Source organism: Mauremys reevesii, linkage group 7, assembly GCF_016161935.1.
Source record: "Mauremys reevesii isolate NIE-2019 linkage group 7, ASM1616193v1, whole genome shotgun sequence".
In the NCBI taxonomy this organism is placed as follows: domain Eukaryota; kingdom Metazoa; phylum Chordata; order Testudines; family Geoemydidae; genus Mauremys; species Mauremys reevesii.
Genome location: NC_052629.1, coordinates 69360358 through 69382044, shown reverse-complemented (window position 1 = coordinate 69382044; position 21687 = coordinate 69360358). Strand labels below are relative to the sequence as shown.

Below are 21687 nucleotides of genomic sequence, written 5' to 3'. Positions count from 1 at the left end.
AATCAAAATACTTTGGTCAAAGGTGATAATTTCTGCCTTTATTTCTAATGAAATTAAGCATATCGGGGGGGGGGGGAGAAAACCACTGTGCTAATTTTAGTTGTTTTAGCCTCGTCAAATGAGGCGGGTTAGCAGCTTTGAATGGAAACAGTTATTTTCACTGTAAATAGTAAACTTTAGACCCATTTCATTGATCAACTTTTACTTTTGCACTAGCTAAAAATAGCAATTATATTTTTTCTGATAACTATGCCTGTTTTACTGTGAATATTTTGCTGTAATATAAATTGAGTTTTTGCATTTCTATTGGCATTACAAAAAAATCTTTTTATTTTAGGCGAGGATCAATGCTTAGTACAGCTATATTTGTTTATGCTGCAACATCCCCAGTGAATGGATATTTTGGAGGAAGCCTTTATGCTAGACAAGGAGGTAACTTGTTTTTAAATGTCAGCGTTTTTTATCATACTATTTTATATAGAAAGTTTATTCTGTTTCCTGGTATAAACAGCACAAACATACATGGTTTTTACAGGTGATGTTTAGGTAGTTAATGAAGTCACATGAAATCCCTAGTTTTTAATCAATACAAGAGATTTTGAATCTAAATGATGCTTTATTTCCTGTTCATTCTTGGTTGCATATCCTATATTAAAGCTTGCTAAAAGCTTGGTAGTATCTATTTAAATAAATAAGGAATATAAGGATGTTAACTGTGGTAGCCTGGTCAAATTCCAACTTGAGTAATTACACCTCTACCTCGATATAACGCTGTCCTTGGGACACAAAAAAATCTTACTGCTTTATAGGTGAAACCAGTAATGAGCTGCCAAAATCGTAACAACTGGTTCCCTCCTCACAGGGTCATTGCCCACTCCCGGGACTCCTGCCCCATCCAACCCCTGCGTTCCTTGATGCCCACTCCCCTTCCCTGTACCCTGACTTCCCCCCACCGCCCCATATTCCTGATGGCCCCCCGGGACCCCTACCCCATCCAACCACCCCTTCTCTCTGTCCCCTGACTGCCCCTGGAACTTTTGCCCCTGACTGCCTCCCACCGCCCCATCCAACCCCTGATCCTTTCTGATTGCCCCACTGGGACCCTTGCCCCTATTCAATCCCCCTGTTCCCTGCCCTCTGACCCCCCCAACCCCTATCCACCCCCCCAAACTCCTCTGCCCTCTCTCCAACACCCCCTCCCTGCCCCTTACCGTGCTGCCTAGACGTGGCTGGCAGTGCTACAGTCCGGCCGTGGCCGGAGCCGGGAGCCCGGGGACGTGGGGCCGGGACAGGAGTCGCGCGGCTGGAGCCCAGGGACACCGGGCCGGAGCCGGAGGGCCGTGGCCGGAGCCGGGAGCCCGGGGACGTGGGGCCAGGGCAGGAGTCACGTGGCCGGAGCGTGGGGACGGAGGATGTGGCGGGAGCCGGGCGCCCGGAGCCGGGGAGGGCCGCAGCCGGAGCTGGAGCCGGGCAGCCGGGCCGCCGCCGCGCCCGACCTGTGCTGCTGGAGCCTGGCCGCATGGCACCACAGCAGGAGCCAGGCGGCTGGAGACAAGGGGTCGGAGCCAGGCCGTGTCCGGAGTCGGGCATCTGGGTAGGTGGGGTCGCGGCCGCCGCTGTGCCCGGACCCGCACTACCGGAGCCGGGCCGCCTCGCACCACAGCAAGAGCCGGGCGGCCAGGGACACGGCTGGAGCTGGGTGGTCGGGGACGCGGGGCCGAGCAGGGCCGTGGCCGTGGCCGGGCAGCCGAGGCCGGGCAGGGCCGCGGTCGGAGACCGGCTGGGGCGCACGGCCCTCCTCGTTCCCCCTACCCCTACCCCTACCCTTACCTCAGCGTCATCTTCCTGGGCCTGAGCGGGAAGCCTGCTTGCTTCTCAGCCCTCCCAGGCTTCCTGCGCGAACAGCTGATTCGCGGGAAGCAGGGGGGGAGGAGAAGCAGGGCGGAGCATTCATGGGAGGAGGTGGAGGCAGAGCTGAGGTGAGCTGGGGCTGCAGCAGGGAGCGCTTGTTAAATTTAAATGCCCTTTTAGAACCAGTTGTCCCAGGCGGGACAACCGGTTCTAAAAGGGCTTCTAAAGTTAACAGCCGGTTCATACGAACCGGCTGCAGCTCACCACTGGGTGAAACCGTATAATATCGAACTTGCTTTGATCTGCCGAAGCGCGCAGCCCTGCCCCCCAGAGCCGCTGCTTTACCGCATTATATCCAAATTCATGTTATATCGGGTCGCATTATATCAGGGTAGAGGTGTACATTCTGCCTGTTGAATACCCCCTATGGTACCAAATGGATAGGCTAGCCTCCTGTTCCCGTGTGCTGTTAAACAGTTTGTGTGTTCTATCCCTGAGTTGGCCTTTAGTTAGGGTGACCAGATGTCCAGTTTTTAAAAGGACAGTCCCATTTTTTTCACAGTTGCTATCTGGTCATCCTGCCTTTAGTGGTTGAAGTGATCCTTGTTATCACTTTATCTTCTCCATAGGGATCTTGAGGCTCAGTGTTTACAAAGAGTGAATGGAAGGGGCTATAGAAGTGCACAGTGTTATTTATTGCATTGTGCCATTCTTTATGGTATGAAGAATAATCTTCCTGGAATCTTAGCAAAACACTCATTCCATTTATTCAGCTTGTGATCAGTTTCTACTTCATCAAATGCAAACGTGAATATCGGTAGACAGCAGAAGCCCAACAGTACTAGTTAGGTAAAGTTGGGCAGGCTACCAGCAGCCTTCTCCTTGTAGCCCTACCAATGCTTCTGAGTTCTGACCTGCCGTGCCTCTGCCATTCCTCCAGCCTCCCCCATTTCCTGTGCTGAAATAAGAGAATAGTTAATATTTATTTTTATTCTACTAAACATTAAGAAATTTGATTTTGGTGAATTTTAAAAACAGAAGCTTGTATAATTTTAGCACGAGATGCTGATCAATGCTTTGTTTTCTACAGCATCAGTCTCTCTGCTATCCGAGAGCTTGAAAAGGTCATAAATGTCTACGGCCTTGTCTACATGCAGTTTTTCTACAAATTTAATGACCTCTGTAGAAAACCAGATCAGTTTTACCAGCATTGGGGTGTTACGCCTGTATCTCCAACACCAAGCTATATTACTCTAAAGGCCTATACTAGAAGGTTGCATTAATTTTATATCTGCTTTCTACAGATCTGGCTAAATTGGTTACAAAAACTGTAGGCAAGCCCTAAAATGCTTTTGATGCTCCTGCACAATGGAAGTTTGTAGTCCATATGCAATTCTCGAAACCATATGTTGGTTTCTTTGCGGCATTCTATTCAGCAAGCTGCACAGATGCATCCAGACACTGAGTGTTTAAATTAAGTTAGCACAAATTCACAGATTAATAGCAGATGCAGGACATTCAGCCAAGACTGGAGTAAGGCAGTCACAGAGAGGTCTTGCACAAGACCACAAAACAAAGGTCTGCAAGGTTCCTTGAATACCCAGGCATAGCAGCAAATCTCTTAACATCTGTCTGGATTGTGGAAGACCTTTACCTGTTGACTTGTCTTACTCTTCTGTTGGAGATGCCTATTATAGTGAATTAAATTTTGTTACTGAGTTTATTAAACATGGTATCATTTAACACCAGTAGTGTTAGGTGCTCTACTGAGATATGAAGACAATAGGTAACATTTTCAAGATCCCTACTAAGCCCTTGTCACGTGAGCACTTCTGAAGATGGGGCTTTTAAATCATTGAAGCGCTTTTGAAAATATTACCCAATATTCCTGTCTTTTGGAAAACTTAGTCTTTAGATATACAGACAGGAGGAGGACAGGGCAATGGAGGGAAAGGAATAATGCTGAGCAATGTGATTAAATAGTGAAGCTAAGCACGTTTCTTAACTACATTATTGTAGTGTGGTGTTTTATGTGCCCCAAGTCTTTGTTTAAAAGTTGCTCCGTTTTATTGCTGTTATAGCCATAAACCTGCACTGCCATTCCTGTTGCATTTAACCAGTCACTTAGACGTTTTACAACAGAATTGGTGCCCATTGATGCAAGGAAACAATTGCATGTGTAAACACCCATCAGTAGTGTTTCTAAACATTGTTTTTTTAACATATAAGTTTTATTTTACACATTCTTATTAGCATTTCCCATTGTAGACTGTTGTTACCCTCTCACGTCCATATTTCCATAAAGAATGGTTATTGTTTGTGAAATCAAAAGGCTTAATTAAAAGTGAAGTACAGTTTAAAAGTTTACCTTTGCTCCTGTGTATGTTAGCTAGTACTCATTTAATTCATTTTGGAAAAAAAGGCTAACTACTTACATTCCGGCAGACTTGTGGCAAAATGTGAACTTTAATCAAAGTGCGGCATGTTTTCAATTACAAATATGTTTAATGTTTTCTTCCTACAGGAAGGCGATGGATAAAGCAAATGTTCATTGGGGCTTTCCTTATTCCAGCGATGGTGTGTGGCACTGCCTTCTTCATTAACTTCATTGCCATATATTACCATGCTTCACGGGCTATTCCCTTTGGAACAATGGTGAGTAGTTAATAGAACTTGAAACAGGATAGCAGACCCAGGAAAATTGAGCTTCTAAACTGGGAGAGCTTGTATTCTTTGTGTCCCATCACCTCAAAGTGGAAAAATTAAGTTCAGGTACTGAGATTCCAAAGATCAGTGTCTCAAATTTGATAAATAATATAAAAAATCCATGTTTGTGTTACAGTAGTTTAGAAAACTGCTGTTCTTGCAATAACACTTAACTTGAAATATAATATAATAGTTGCAATTCAGACTAAAGAAACCAGTTCACTGTAGTTGCTAATTGTTAAAAGGAATTTTCTGTTTGTAGTTGAAAATTTTAACAAATACCAGTAGGATCACATTTTTAATTGGATGGAGCCAGATACATACTCAAGTCCCTGTAGCAGGGTGGACCCTGCTCCTGCTGGAAGGGGTTTAAAAAGTGGCCTGACAGGGCTTGAGAGCAGTGGCTCTCAAGGCTGGGCTGATTGGGGAAGTGGCTGCAGGTGGGGGCCACGCCCCAAACAGAGCAACAGGGCCTTATAGGAAGGCAGGGAAGCCAGAAGCCAGACAGTCTCTCTCTGGCTATAGAGAGAGACGGGCCTGGCTGCTTAGGAGCTTGAGACTAGATACCTGAGTGCAGCAGGGCTGGGGAAGGCTGAGGAGCCGGGGAGCTCCAGCCTAGAAAGCCCCAGGTTGTGGCCTAGCAGGGCCAATAGGTACTGGGGGTTGCAGAGGGCAACCTAGGGGTAGGCCAAGGCAGCAGGTCCAAACCCAACTTTGCCTGTGATGAGTAGGCTGATACTGCAGTCTGCCCCAGAGTGTGGGGCTAGACAATGACTGGCAGTAGCCAAATACTGAGGCAAGGTAGGGATAGAGGGTGGGGGTTCCCTGAGAGAGAAAGGGAGACCCAGAGAGAAAGGGGTTGCTGCTAGGGGGCAGCACCCCATGTAGAAGGGCACTGGGTCCAGGGAGGGACACGGGGGCCTACGAACAGGTGGATCACCGGCCTGCAGAGGGTGCTCCAGGGCTGGACTGAGCTAAATTCACAGAGCAACCAGCAGGAGGCGCCGCAGGGGTGAGTCGACCCGTTTACAGTCCCATTCACTTTTATTGGGAAGAAACATGGGATTCTTACTTTCTGGGCCTGGAAAAACAAGGACATCCAGAGAATGGGGACGTGAATGCCACTCCATGCTTTTTGGAGTGCGCCTGTTGGTGTCCTTGCGGGAGGATGGCAATTCTTTTGTCTTAGCTTTAGAATGAGCATTGTGAAAGCAGCAGGTCAAGTGATTGTGATGGATAGGATATAAGTCATGGCTGATGGTAGTAGGGTGGATGGATGGATAGGACTGAACCAGTTCCCCATTCATAGCACTCCTCTCAAAACCATTCTACTGTCGAGTCAACTAAAACAGTGTTGAACTTCACTTTGATAATACTTACAACTTAGGACTTTTTGTCCAAGAATCTTAGTGTTTCTCAAATACTGATTAAATCTAAAAACACTACTGGGAGATAGGCTATAATATTATCCCTATTTTAAAGATGCCGTGCGACTTGTATGCTTTTCTTCCCTACACCCCCTTAATGTCCAAAGTTGAATTTACCTGGATTCAGGGCCCTCAGCCATTGCCTCCCATGTCTCTGACATCTATGGTCTTGTTCCTTTTTTATCTCCCTGCAGCTTCTGTTGCATATTTTCCAAATCCTTGCCCATTCACTCACTTCATTGTTTCTATACACTCTCTCTCTTTCTCTCTCAACCATGATTAGTGTTTCACTTCACAGGAAAAGTGAAGTGATTTGGTATAACTGCTTCACATGTGAGGAAGCCAATTGAATGTCATAAACCAGGCTTAATTATGAATTTACTCGCCCTTCAAAATGATGTCAAACAGAACATTGCTTTTGGTATGGCGCTTGTTTTAATTACCGTAACAGAGTCACAGCTGCTAAGTTAACAGAAACGCCATCCCTCCAAATGTGTGGCATTTATTACCTTGTAAACAAGTCCCAGTTATAGCTGAATCCTTGGAATAAAAGTGGGAGATGGTGATCTGTTTATTCCTAAAGACTGATGCAGGCTACTTATAAGCCAAGGTACAACACACATCCAATCCAGTTGAAAGCCAGTTCTAAGCAATAATGGTTAAGTAAAAGAATCTATACAATAAGATTAGAATTCCTGTAGTGTTCCTGTAGAACACTCTCTTTTTTTTTTTTAAGGAAAAAGTTTTTGTACTTACAACCAGCTCTGAAATAACCCTTTGTGATAATGTAAGAAAAAGGATTTGGTTGTGGATAGAGTTCATGTTCCAACTGCCAAGGCATAATTATACATTTGTAAAAGAAAATTTTTGGGGAATGTGCAGTATGAAAAATGTCTCCTAATGTTTTAACATGTGATGCAGCAGCAGTTTAGATTTAGACCAGTGGTGGGCAACCTGCAGCCCATGGGCCATCAAGGTAATCCACTGGTGGGCTGCGAGACAGTTTGTTCACATTGACCGTCTGCAGGTAGTGGCCATGGTTCACTGTTCCTGGCAAGTCGGAGCAGCGGGAAGGATGTACTTGGGCTGCAAGGATGTACTTTAAACTGCGTTTTCAAAAATCAGTGTGAAGATGAAGAATGGAGAGTGTGATTTAAAAGAAGTTGTTCTATTTCCCAGTCAACAGGTCTTCATGAATTTTCCATTGAGAGGGAATACATCAAGTGGCCTATCTAAAATATTGGCAATAGGGATAATCCAAAAATTTAGAATAAGAACCTTAATATCACCTTTAATGTGAAGTACTGTGCTAGCCATAGGACTTAAAATAATCAATGTAATATAAAGCTAAAGGTGCTTGATTCATTCATCCATTGAATCACTTTCAATCTGAATGTCTTTTTAAGGAGCAAGGTTTAGAATTTTAATTTTTGCACGTCAGTGTTAATCAGTTTATGCTAAAATGGAATATTGTATTGGTTTTTCTGTGCTGAGACAAGTCATATCCAACACTGTCAGAAAGGTTTACAGCATTGATCTTTGACATGTGCAAAGAGGCCGTGTTTTACTGCTGAGCAAGCATTCACAATATCACATTTCTCATTCGTATTCTGATTTGGAGTTTAGGAATGCTGATGGAAGGGAATTCCACCTGCATTGAAATTGTAGTCTAGTGCTGTTCCACTCATTTTCATTTTAAGATCAGGGAAATGTTTGCGCAAAAGCAATTGAGAATGGCATCTTCAAGGGTCACGTAATGGGTGTGTAGGGTTCCTTATGCACAGAGTGATTTTAACAGTCTCTAGGGATTATGAATTTATGTTTGAGTCATAATTACTGTGTGGTGATAAATCTCCCTTCACTTTGCAGACTTTTAGTAGGAGCAAGTTATGGATTAGAAACGTCACCAGAACAATCAATGATCTAATGAATTTTAATCAGCTAATGAAGTTGATTTGTAGAGGGAAAGAGAAAAGAGCTTAGCTTCCTCACAGTAAATACCTGTGCTTTTGTGAGTCCCTCTCTCCTTGTGCAGACGTGGTTTCTCTCGCCTCCCCAAAGTGGGCAAGTCTCCAAAAGTCGCTAATGGCAAGCTTGCTCTTCCTTCATGAGATGAATGTCCCTTTCCCCAAACTACAGTAGAGGTGACACTCCTACTCCATGGTGGTCTTAAATAGTCCCCCTACCTCAAATTGCTTGCTAGGTCTACTCTTCCTTGTTATGTTTTGCAAATGTGTAGGGCTGGCTCTGGCTTTTTTGCTGCCCCAAGTTAAAATAAATAAATAAATAAATAAAAAATGAGGGGGTGGGGGTCAGAGCGGCAAAGCAGGGGGGAAAAACAAACAAACCCTACAGGGCGGCCAGAGCCAGGGTGCAGGGGGACACCCTGTGCTGCAGAGTGTCTGCCCAGTCTAATAGGGGGGAGGGAGCGGGGGGGGGGGGAGAGAGGAGGAGGACAGCCAGGTCTTCAGCGGGGCGCTCACCCCACAGCCCCGACCGCCACGCCACCTGCCGGGAGGGCTCTGCGCTGCTCCGGTTGGCTGGGAGGGAAGGACGCGGGCTGCCCTGCCAAGTTTGCTGCAGGGCACTCCCCTCCTCCGCGCCCTACAGGGAGTCTGGATCGGAGAACCAAAAAAAACCCAAAACCTGCTGTGTCGCCCTAGGATTGGGCGGAATGCCGCCCCGTAGAATCTGCCACCCCAAGCATGAGCTTGCTTGGCTGGTTCCTGGAGCCGGCCCTGCAAATGTGGAGAAAACATAAATTGGATGGTCATGGAAGAACACTGAGTGAAACAGGTTCAGTAAGAAATTGTAAAACTCTCGCATCCAAATCTTGCAACAAAAGGCTCAATCTCTCCCTCCTTTTTTGGTGATCTGCCCCAACCCCTGTATCTCCCAGGTAGCATAGTGCCAGAAACAAGAGGTAAAGCCTAGTTACTAGCTGTCTACATTAGTACCCTGCTATTGCATCTGGATTTTAGGGAGCCCCTCACCTAGTTCTCCTGGTTTGAGATTGGCTGAACCTTCATAGCCACTGAAGGGTCCTTGCCTAGAGCTCACTGTAACACTGGTCCACTTTGAATCTCTCAAAGCTTCCTCTGCTACCTTGCGCATCAGCCCTATCTGGAATCTCACAGGAAGTAGAAAGTTAATAAGATCTTCCCCTATAATCCTAAACTAACTTCTCTGGCTGTAGGCCTGGGATTCTGTTCTTGACTCTCATGGATGTACACATGCTCCTTAATCAACAGTAGGGAAAGCCTTCTATAAGGAGAGGATAAAGTTCCAGGCTCTCTTCCTGGAAAATGTTTTTCCATTGCCTTTCCCATCAAAATGTAATAATGAAGCTGACCAATTTTATTCTGTCTTCTCAAAGCTTTTAGAAAAGGGTTTAAAGAATCCTTCTGGAGCACTTCTATTAAACCTATGGTATGTAAGGAGAAGGATAAAGGTCTGATTCCTGCTAGCCACTAAACATGTTTGGAAACTGACTGCCCAGTGTCTAACTCAGAGGTGGGCAAACTTTTTGGCCCGAGGGCCACATTTGAGTGGGGAAATTGTATGCAGGGTCATGAATGTAGGGCTGGAGCACGGGGTGTGGGAAGCAATGCGGTGTGCAGGAAGGTGCTCAGGGCAGGGAATTGGGGTGCAGCTGGGGGTTGGGATGCAGGAGGGATGCGGCAGGTGGCTCAAGGCAGAGGGTTAGGGGGCTCAGGGAAGGGGTAGTTAGTTTGCCCTCCTCTGGTCTATGTTTGTAGCAGTAACAATGGGGGATGTTACTGTGACTCTGCCTTTTCAGAGCCTACGTTTTTATTTTTCAATCTTCTTAATTTTTTTATTGTACTTCGAGAGGATCTGGGATTCTCTTGATGCTGTAAGATACTTTGACTTACCTCGTAATCTTCCTGTGCACTCATGCGCCAAACAGTCACATCATATACACGTCTGTTTTATTTTCATGGAAAGACATTGGGTCTGGTCTGGTCCTTTTCTCTATCTGTGTTGGTCTTACATTTCTGGTAAAATGATCTTGTGTTAATACATTTATTTCCTATTGATTTGTTTAATAGATCTGTCCTCCTGCTTATGAATAACTTGTATTTTGGTCAGGAAATACCTCTTGAAATATAAAGTTGAGCTACTTCTGTTGTGGGAAATTGCATAGTTGTCACTGCCGTTGTTTTTTCCCTTGCTTCTTATAGATGGGATAGGGTTGGTGAATAAATTTACCAACAGGTTTCTTGTGTAAGAGATTCTTAACAAGGGCTGACATAGGGCAGAACCACAGATGTTCAGAGCAAAATATTTTGACATGGAGAATTGTATTTTTCAGGATTACTATGAACTTTCCCTTATAGAAGGGATTGGGATGAGGACAGGCTGGTGGGACTAGAGGCAGAAAGGACTGTAACCACTAAAGTACACGCCCCAAGCATCTGGAATAGACCCCAGTATTCTGGAGTCTCAGTTCCTTTGCTATCAGCAAATAACTGAAACTCAATTGCAGAGTGTTTTTTCCTTTAATGGTGGTTTCACATACAGGATGACAACCTACTACTGCACTCAGTCAGGGCCGTCTCCAGGCACCAGCTGAGCAAGCTCGTGCTTGGGGCGGCAGATTCTACAGGGTGGCATTCTGCCCAAAGCTAGGGCGGCACGCCGCTTTATTTTTATTTTATTTTTTTTGTTCGCTGATCCAGCTGCCCTGTAGGGGGCGGCGGCGGCACGGAGGAGGGGAGCGGAGCCCTCCCGGCTGGCGGCGTGGCGGTCGGGGCCGCGTGGTGAGTGCCCCGCTGAAGCGCTGGCCACCCCCCTTCTCTCTCTCCCCCCCGCTCCCTCTCCTTCCCCCGCATTAGACCGGGCGCGCACTCTGCAGCACAGGGAGTCCCCTGGCTCTGGCTGCCCTGTAGGGTTTTTTGTTTTGTTTTTCCCCTGCTTTGCCGGCCGTGCCGTTGTTTCCCCCCCCTTGCCCCCTCCCACTTTGCTGCTCCAGCTGCACCGTTTTTGTGTTGTCCCCCCCGCCCCCCCCAGCTTTGCCGCTCCAGCCAGCCGCGCCGTGTCCCCCCTCCCCTGGCTTTGCCGCTCTAGCCACACCGTGTCTCTCTTCCCCGTTTTGCCACTCCAGCCATGCGGTGTTCCACACCCACACCCACACCCCCCCCCGCTTTGCTGCTTCGCCGCTTCAGTCGCACCATTTTTACCCCCCCTGTTTTGCTGCTCTGGTGGCCCTGCCCCTCTTTTTTTTTTTTTTTTTGCTTGGGGTGGCAAAAAAGCCAGAGCCAGCCCTTCACTCAGTTAATATTAGCTCAAGTGGCAGATGTTTGTGCTGTGGATCTAAAATTGATGTTCCATGTTGATGTTCCATGTCGGTATCAGTATAATTCCACATTAGGGGATTTCTGCTTTGTTTGCTTTTTAAAAACCTAGGAAATTACATCCAAAAAACAACATTAAAAGAACATTAAGGGTGCAGTGTCAAGCTCTTAGGGGTTAGGAAGTGCCAGAATTAAAAGTGCCTATACAACCTTAATTTGGCCCCTTGTATGGATGTATTACATTATGATCGTTTTTAATTATATGACCACATACTATATGTTCCATGTATGATGGTAGTATGATAGTATGGTCACATACTATATTATGAATCAGGGTTGTGTAGTGAATGAGGCTGTTATTTGTAGGACCTCTGCTTCACTTGTTGCAGAAGTTGGAAATTATGTAGTGAATGAAGGAAGGGATTACAGGAAGAGGATGGTCGTGTGGTTTAGGTAGCTGAATGCTACCCTGAAGAACAGGATTCTATCCCTGCCTCTACTACACAATTCCTGTGTCTTGCTGGGCAAGTCACATGAATTCGATCCTCACAGCCACTGTATTCTCATTTTCAGAGCGCCCAACTGGAGGCATCTGAAGTCTGGTTTACAGATGTATGAAGCACTCGCAACTAGAGCTGTAAAGAATTGGTATTTTTGGTTTGCTAGCCACCACCACCTGTGGTTTTGTGAATGGTGCCCAAGTCCCCTCATGAGTTACTTTGGCCACAGCCGCATGTGGTATTATTCACTGAGCCGTGTCCATCCTGTGCACTGAATGAACCAGGGGTCCTTTGCAAAAAATAGTGTGTGATCATGTAATTAAAGACTGAATCATAATGCTTACATAAAAGGGGGCTAGCTTCTGAGTGCTTTACATTGCAACCTTAATGTTCTTTTAAGGTAGTTATTTGTATGTAATAACATGTAACTTAGATTTCTTTTGCTCAATTTTATCCTGATACAGCTTGTGTAATACCCTTAAGTACTCTGAACTGCTTAGATTTTAAACTCTTCATCTTTGATATGGGTTTGTACAGCACCTAGCACAATGGGATCCTGGTCCATGTCTCAAGCTCCAAGATGGTCCCGCAAAACAAATAATGAGTAAAATTATGCAGGTCTGGTCTTAACTCAGTTTGAAAATCCAACTTACTACCAATGTGTATCTGATGTAACACTTTTAGCTCAACTTTTAGCGGGTCAAGTTGTGATCGAGGCAGGATTCCAGGTAACGATATTATTTATATGCTAAACATTTTAGTTTTTGTGCCACTGACTCTTAGTGTTCTGTATATTAACTTTTCATTTGTCCAGATTTTAAGTGTGTGAACTTGCATTGCTGTAAAAAAAAAAAAAAATCTGTATCCTCTACATACCCTCCCTCATGGGGGGAGAGACACGTGATCGCTGGTGTGAAGCATTGGTATCTGACAGGAGAGATCAAGCCTCTTTTTCTTCAGAGACAGTTTTTATTACATTCATCCCTTCTGCATTCGGCTTTCAGGACAACACAACCTGCCGGGGCAATTTAATATTTGATATGCTCATAAAAATTTTAATTATCACCTTTGAATGAAGTTTAAGCTACAGTTGTTAGAAAATGTGAAGCCTGTGGAGCTAGTACATAATTTATGTCCCTCTTGACAATGTTTCTTTTCAAGTATGAAAAATTAAATGGTACACATTTAGTCAAGGGCAATATAATAGTGAATTCCCCCTAAAAAAAAAAAAAATTACAAATAAAGCAGGCTGTTGTTACATAAGATCTCTCCTATGGCAACTGAAGCCAGGAGAATAAGTCAAAATGCTGACGTTTAAAGAGTGGATATTTTTAGTTGAAGAAAGACAGCAATAAAAGTAAAATTAAGAAATTGAACTAACTAGGGTGTTTTAAATAGAAATAATTTGTCTAGATTTTTAGTCAGTATTGAGTTTTCTATCTGGAAAGCAGGATTTGCAGTTACAGTAAAGTATACATTTTTTTGAAGTATTGGTTAAAATTGTCCTTTGAATTTCCCTTAGCTGTCTGTAATAAAACATACTTTGCTTGAATTAATTTTTAAGGCCTAATTCTGATATCAGATCATTCAGAAGCATATCACTGTATACCTGCAAAATCACTTACTGTTAAAGTGATAGCTAAGCAAAGTAGCTGCTGTTCAAGTGTGTGTCACTGTCCATCCACTGTAGGTGAGCATGTGTGCAAGACCAGTTTGTTTATTTTCTTGGCTAGCTGCATCCGTTATGGCTCCACATGCTCCCCATGCTGCCTTGTGCTCCTGTGCAAGGGCATAAAGGATGGAGCAGCTGCATTGCTCAGTTCACTCTCTCCACCCATGACAGGGAGGCAGAATCCAGCGAGTGTCTGACCCACTACTGCTATTGATCTTAAAAACGCATCCATTTCCAGACTTTTGGGGGAGAAATGTATCTTCACCCCCACGTCTGTTCTTTTCTTTAATTTGGATGTTCCTAAAAAAGACTCTATATATAGCATGGATAGGTACCGTGTGCCTGCTGCTATGCCAGACTCCAAATCCTATGGGTTTAAATCCTACCTGACCTATGATGGCCTTCTCACCCAGTCAGTGGGCTTAGTCACTGTTTGGAGGAGAGTTGCATTCCCATTGTGTATGGTATGTAAATCCTTCTCAAGGAGTGGAAGTCAAGAGTTGCATAGCTGAAATTGCATCTGCTTGAATAATCAGTGCATGCTACCTTGGATCTGGAGGAGACTACTGCCTCCAAAGAGCAAGAAGGGTCATCTTCAGCAAGTGCTGCTTGGGCAGACGGCAAACTCCAATGTCAAGCAATGGCAGGAAAGAAAACACCATCCAATTGTGCATTAGCTACGTTGACACTGACAGCCTCAGCACAGGGACCAGAGACTTCTGTCACTACACTAGTGTCTGCTGATATGGCACTAATCTCAACATCAGCACTCCCAGCATTGACAGCTTCAGCATTGGGGCCAGAACTGGTGCCCCAACGTAAGGGTGAGACCAAAAGTCTCAACCAAATGGAGCTCAGACGTGGCTCCCAGTGCTGGGACAAACAATCCTGAAGGAGAAGGAGGAACAGCACTCTCCAAAGAGAGTGCCTAAAGTCTTCTACTGAAGTAGAAATGATGTTCTGCAAACCAGCACCAGCAAAGACACCAGCACTGACCACTGTGCCAATTACAGGCTCAGTCTACGTCTTTATGGATTCACCTAGATTCTTTACAGAGACTTCTTCAGCATATTGCCAGGCATATTGCCACATGTCACCACCATTCAAAAAGTACTATTCTTTGGTCACGCCTTCTCCCGGATGTTGAGCAGGGATGCCTTTCCTCTACCTTTTTATAAGAGCAACCTGAGAGCTGGTACTGAGCATTCCTCTCTCACAAGATGCTGACGCAGCGGAATTCTGAATAGCAATGGGCTGACCACCACATCTGGGCCAGTACCATTTAATGTGCCAAGCTGGCCATACTAGTCTCACCAGGGACCATTATCTCAAGTATCCCAAAGCAGATCTTCCTGCTGATCCAGGAAGAGATCAGGCTCCCTGGTGATGTCATTACCTAGGCCACTGACCACTCAAGAGCTAGGAGTAGCAGAAGAACACCCCCAATTTCCAACAAAAGAATAGTTATCGCTTGATGAGGCAGCTGCACCAACCCCTGCCTTGGCAGGTGACTATTTTAAGCCCTTTCAGGCTCACCTGGTTTGCCTTGTGAAGACCCTGGACATAGAGATGGTTATGTAGGAGAGCTCTCAAATGTATGGTATCCTGACCCCATCAGCCCCAGCCAGGATTGCCCTCCCTATTAATGAGACCATATTAGAGCTGGCCAGGAGTCTGTGGCCAGCACTAGTCCTTGTCCAAATGGGTGGCAGAACACTCAAGTGTCCCTGAAGAATTTTGAAAACTTTATTCCCTCCTGAGCCCAGCTTCTTTAGTAGCTGTAGCAGTGAAGGAGAAGTTGAAATCAACAAGAGGCACACCTGGGGACATTGACCCCAGAAGTTAGAACTTTTCAGGCACAAAACCTACTCTTTTCGGTTTCGCTGCAACTCTGGGTGGCTATCAGGCAATGCTTGCCAAGTATAATTTCATAACATAGAGCAGGGTGACCCTGTTCTGTTCTACATAACATGATGAAAGAGATAAGGAAGATTATTAAAGAAGGCCAGATGGTTACCAGAAGAGTCCGCAGGCAGTCATGGGTGCTTCTGACATGGCTGCGACCATGAAATGAGCATCAGGCTATTAGCCACTGGGCTACTGAGAGTTCCAAGATATCACCCAGCGCCTCCCACTCAAGTGGATGGAGATCCAATACAAGGGCTGACAAAGTGCTACACTCCTTAAGACTCAAGGGCTACCTTGAGGTCACTAGAGATTTATACACTAACCCCTTATGGGAGCCCCTACAAATATCAGCCCCAGCAAAGGCAGCTGGCTTACCCTTACTCCCAGGCAGACGGACAGATTAGCCATAGTGGAAAAGACCACAGTACCAGAGGGCACCTCTTCTGCCTCCTCTGTCCCATATGCCACCCAGTTAGCCGATTTAATGGAAGTGTCAGGAGCCACATCAGAGATAATCAGGAGCCATCTTGCCTTGGTCCACAGGTCCAGTTGGTCCAATATCACCTTGGGCGAATGGGTGCTGATATAGTTACCCCTGGCTATCCCATCTACTTCCACAGCCTACCTTTCTCAACCCCCTTCCCATTCCCTTTTCAGGGGCCATTTTCATGAGAGCCTGTTACAGAAAGTGGCCTTGTTGCTTCATCTAGGAGCTGTAGAAGAGTTTCCAGAATAATACGGGGGGAAAAGACTTCTGTTTGCAGTACTACTTTATCCCAAAGAAAGGTGATCTGTCCTATCCTAGACCCTGAGACAAACAAATACATAGGCTGCCTCAGATCCAGGATGGTGACTCTTGCCTCTATCGTTCCATCTCTTCAGATTCAAGACTGCTTAAGGGCTCTCAACTTATAAGGTGCAACTTTCTGCATAGCCATCTATCTGGCCCACAGGTGGTGCCTGAAATTCACAGTGTGATTGGGTCATTGCTAGTACAAGATACTGCCATTTGGCCTCTCTACAGCATCGCGTGTCTTCACGAAATGCCTAGTGGTGGTAGTGGTCCATCTTAGAATACAAGACATTCACATCTATCACTTAGATGACTGGCTGATCAGAGACAGGTGACAGTGGGAGACAGCAGCGAGTCTGGAATGTGCTATCACTTTGGCCAGAAGATCTTTAGGCACTTGTGACCGAACCTCCCCTATATAAGACAAAGGTGGTCCCAAGACCTCATCCAAAACTGATTTCCCAGGTCTCAGATTTTCATCTGAACCAATTTACTATTTTACCAATCTGCTTCCTTATAGCCACACTGGCACTCAGAGAAAAGAAATTGTGTGCAGGACTTTGTTTTAATATATTGACAGGAGTAAGCCATTTACACTGTTGCCCAGTCTATTTCTGGCTCTGAGTTCTAAAGGTCAAGCTATTGCATCTCCAACTGAACAGCAAGTCTCACTCACTCCACTAGAGGTCAAGTGATCTCTTCAGACATGTGCTAGTGTCCGAGATCTTCGAGGTGGAGTTACCCGCTGACCTTTGTCAAACTCTGTGTCTTGGACTTAGCTGCTAGGTCAGGTGCCAAGTTCAGGAGAGCAGTACTTCTGCTGGATTAGTCAAACGGTGAAACAGCTCATTTCCCAGTGTTCGAGGGGATACCACTTGCCAGTCAGCTGCAGTGGGATCTACGCTGACACATACTCAAAGAACCAGTTAGCGTAGGGTGATCGTTCTTTAAGATGTCATCAGTGGGGATCTGTGACAGGGTGCTGGGCAAAGGGTTGCTGATTTAGCCCTCTGTCACGCCAGCTCCCATTTAGGGGAAGAAATTAGAGCTGGCTGGAGATAACCTGTCCCTAATTGGGGAAGCAGAGAGAGCTGCCACCTAATTAGCCTGGGGCTGTATAAAAGCCTCAGGGGAAGGAAGCCAGGGGAAGAGCAGAAAGAAGGGGAAAAGGCAGGGAGTGGAAGCAGGGAGGTAGCTCTTCCCTCCCTCCTGTCTCCAAATCGTGAAGGGCCAACTGTACATGGTGAAATGGTGATGGGAACAAGTGTGTAAATAAACTGCACCTGTGGTTACTGACCGCAGGGTCTCAGAGTGACTTTGTGGACCTCGCAGAGGCAGGAGCCACGGGGGGCTCTGCCACACTCCGCTACAGGATCCCACAACACCCCCCACCCAATCCCTGCTGTTTGGAGTTCTCAGCTACCACAGGCTTTGAATTGCAAGGGAACTGAGGAAGGACATGGTTACCCCATCTTTTATGTCCAAACATGAGAGAGCATGGGTGCATGCACGGCCTCAACAGACATGGCTATTCAAACAAAGAAATCCGATCTTGTGCACATGCATCTACAGTGAGAGTCACACTGACAACCTCTTGAAGAACCACAGTTATTATACTGCGAGTAACCATTCTATTTTTACTTAGAAGTATGGTATCTGAGAATGTTATTGAGTAATTTAATATTTCCAAGTAGTTTCATAGTTTTTTATATTCAAGAGTTACATGATTAGGGAACATCTTGCTGAGCATTTATAATTCCTTTTTATTTTTATTATTATTATTATTATTACAAATGCCCTTTCCTTTCATGAGCAGAAAAAAAATTGCTTGTTGTATACAGAACTTAAGATGGTTCACTCTAAAATCTTCTGAGGCACACTTCATTGGAATGGGGCAGAATAAAGGGCATGATTTTTCTTCTCTGTGCATATGCAATTGTACACTAATTTGTATATGTATTTTTTGTTTGTAAAGTGGGTAACTGAACGTGCAAATCAGTTACCTGTCTGACCATTTGTATGTATAGTTCAGAAAATCTGGTCCCAAGTGTCAATTTGAACAGTGTGATATGGCTTCAACATTGTGGTTTTGGCTTTTTTGGAAGACCTTTACAGATCCAGAATATTGTAAGCAGATTTTAAATTTAACTATTTTAAATGTGGCTAGTTATCAGCTAGGTAATATCTATTCAGAGTTAGTGTAGTTAACTTTTTGTAATCAGAGAAGTTTTCTGACACTGAATTCTGATACAGCGAAGCAGAATAAAGGGTCCAGGTTTCAGTTTTTCAGTGTACAACGTGAACTTCACTTTAACCATTATAAATAGAAGAGACTGCTATAAATTTGTTCCAAACTCTTTACAAACATAGCAGAAACTGGTTAATATTTTCAGACGGATACAATTTTACTAGAGTATATTTTTCTTTTAGCACCTTCTTCTGTTAGATTTGCCATGGAATAAAACCACAAATATTGCATCTCAACAGTCAAAACAAGTAGTTTGGATGTTGGCTAACGTTTTATAACTAGGAGTATGATTCAGCATTGGTACAACATACACACTTGTGCCTTGTTACTTTAGATGTCTCTTTCTTTTCTTTTCTGTGATCTCATACTCCTGTTTATTGAATTTACAGGTGGCAGTATGCTGTATCTGTTTCTTTGTTATTCTTCCATTGAACCTTGTTGGTACAATTCTTGGCCGAAATCTCTCGGGCCAGCCCAACTTTCCTTGTCGTGTCAATGCTGTGCCTCGTCCGATACCGGAGAAAAAATGGTAAAGAGAAGTGCTTCTATATTGTGTATTCACTCAAACATAAAAATGTTTAGAATTTTGAATGATCCCAATACCTCAAAAATAATTTTAGAGTAGCTTTTAAATTTATATTTAGTTCAAGGCATGTGTGCGAGAAAAAGCTTCTCAGGAAGCTGATTTAAGTTTCTGCATTAAAGCATCTCTTTAAAGGGATTGGATGGATAAAGGTAAAAACTTTCAACTTGAAGTCACTAGTTTGTGGTACCATTCCCATTCCAGGTAGATAGGTTTCCCCAGAAATCAAAGTTTCCACCTCAGTTAGCACCTTTGACAGATTTAAGACCGAATGGGCCCTGGAGACTGAACTAGCTTCACCCTTGGAGGTGGGTTTCTCTCAGTTAGGGCTGAGAGATATTTGGAGGATGTTGTTGGGGGCAGCTTGCATTGCCACTACGTGTTTTTTGGGTAAGAGGTTTCTCTAGGCCATTAAGTTGATATTGTTCATGAATATTTCTTTTTATGTGAATATAAAGGCATCTTTATTTCCAAAAAATAGACTTTTTTAGCTTGTAGCATGCATACCATGAATACAATCTCCTTGCCCTGTTAGCTTGTATCTAGTGAGGAGGAGAGAAGCTGTGGAAATACCGGTAAAACTATCCTCAAAGGATGGGTTTTATTGATTTTATTCCTCTCAGAAGAGTGGAGTAGTAAAAATGAAGGGGATGGTGGAATGTGTTACACCCACAATCTCCAGGAAATGCAGTGTCTTGAGTTAATGGTTTGTTGCTCAGTGGAGAAGGTGAGGTTTGATTTATACTGCAGCCCATATCTTGGAGAGCTGATGGATTTTTCTGGATCAGGATGAGAAAAAGAAATAAGATACTTTTTAATGAAGGTAAAATTGTGGGACCATCGACTTAGACAAGTCTCCCTATAAATAATGAAGGAAGCAGCAAATTAAATCACTAAATTACCTCTCTAGTTAAATTCAGTATCAGTGTGGGTAATATGAAGGGGTCACCGCTGGTAAGTGACAGTAATATCTACAGATACTGAGTAAAAAGAACAGGAGTACTTGTGGCACCTTAGAGACTAACAAATTTATTTGAGCATAAGCTTTCGTGGGCTTATGCTCAAATAAATTTGTTAGTCTCAAAGGTGCCACAAGTACTCCTGTTCTTTTTGCGGATACAGACTAACATGGCTGCTACTCTGAGATACTTAGTATTAATTTTATTCATAAGCTTGTGGCATAGAGTCACTATCGCATTACAAAATTCCAAAAATTCTGAGCTAGATAACTATTTCTTTGTAAAATATTTTCCTCATAAATATTGGTTGCACAGATGCATGATCGCTGTCTCTTGCAAGACTTTTGTGGAAGTTTGGGTTTAAACACATGAATTACATTGTTAAATGTAGGTGCAGTAAATATATATTTCAGTAAGGGTCTGTCAAATGATGAGTTTAGGCTATTAATGAGGAAAGTATTAGGACTGTCGATTAATCGCAGTTAACTCATGCAATTAACTCAAATTAATCACGCTTAAATATTATATCTATATACATGTATATGTATGTCTATAGATAAAAATAGGTTAAATAAATCCCTGTAATGCTTAGATATGCTCAATCTTACATCAGCATGGGGAGATGGACTAGAAGACCTCTCAGGGTCCCTTCCAGTGCAACATTTCTCAATTTTGTTGATATACATACGGCACTTGCTACCACAGTCTTGAAAATGAAGCACATTTTTTAGTGTAATACTAATACTTGAGATGGTGCTACACAATGAATGAAGACTCACAATGCCCCTGTGAAGAAGGTGTATTCTCATATTAGGGATGGGGAAAGGCACACAATCTGTGATTTGTCTATGGCCACAAGACTTATCTGTGGCAGAGATGGAAATAAAATTAGATTGTCTGATGCTTATTCTTGTGCCTTAACCACAATACTATCTTGTATTATGAAAAGTGCCCCTATAGCTGACTTGCTCAAATATATAGACAGCTTACACTGATAGCACTTAGAGCAGGGGTCTCACCTGCGAGGTTATTTTCTGTGGCCCATGAGTTCCTCGCGGCCCCCCTCGCCCTCCCCCAGTGTTTACCTAGAGCGGCTCCGGCCCAACGCACACCGGGGGCAGGGCAGGCTCCCTGCCTGCCTGCCCTGCCCCTGTGCTGCTCCAGGAAGCAGAAGGAATGTGGGGGAGGAGAGGCGCAGGGGGAGGTGTGTTGCTGTTGCTTCAGGCATCATCTCCCATTGGCTGCGGTTCCCTGTTCCCGGCCAATGGGAGATGCTAGGGGCGGTGCCTGAAGCAATAGCAACACACACACCCCTGTGCCTCTTCTCCCCCATGTTCCAGCTGCTTCCCAGAGTGGCACGGGGGCAGGGCAGACAGGCAGAGAGCCTGCCCTGCCCCCAGTGCGCTCCGGGCCAGAGCCCGCCCCCCGAGTCCCTCCTGCAGTCGAACCCCCTGCCTTGAGTCCCTTGCTGAACCCTGACCCCGTGCCACACCCCTTCTGCACCCCAACCCACTGCCCTGAACCCCCTGCCGTGCCCCGACCCGCGCCGTACCCTGCACCCTGACCCCCTGTCCTGAGCCCCCTACTGCACCCCGCACCCCTCCTGCACCCCAACCCCTTCCCTGAGCCGCCTACCACACACCCTACACCCGACCCCCTGCTCTGAACCCCCTGCTGCACCCCGCACCCTTCCTGCACCCCAACCCACTCTTCAAGTCTGTGAAA

The 21687-nt window shown here is 44.9% G+C and overlaps 1 protein-coding gene and 1 long non-coding RNA gene across 3 annotated transcripts in view; one reads left to right on the top strand and one right to left on the bottom strand.

Annotated features, from left to right (window-relative positions):
- The window catches only part of TM9SF3 (transmembrane 9 superfamily member 3), a 91979-nt gene that overhangs the window by 56916 nt on the left and 13376 nt on the right, over positions 1–21687 (top strand). Inside the window, exons 8-10 of the mRNA XM_039480864.1 lie at positions 338–432; positions 4376–4506; positions 18810–18949. Coding sequence (XP_039336798.1) covers positions 338–432; positions 4376–4506; positions 18810–18949 — 366 coding nt within the window. The remainder of the gene's footprint in view (positions 1–337; positions 433–4375; positions 4507–18809; positions 18950–21687) is intronic.
- Positions 18945–21687, bottom strand: part of LOC120368624 — a 29097-nt gene continuing 26354 nt past the window's right edge. For both annotated transcript variants that reach the window (XR_005582698.1, XR_005582697.1), the window contains exon 3: positions 18945–19782. This is a non-coding gene — a long non-coding RNA (uncharacterized LOC120368624). The remainder of the gene's footprint in view (positions 19783–21687) is intronic.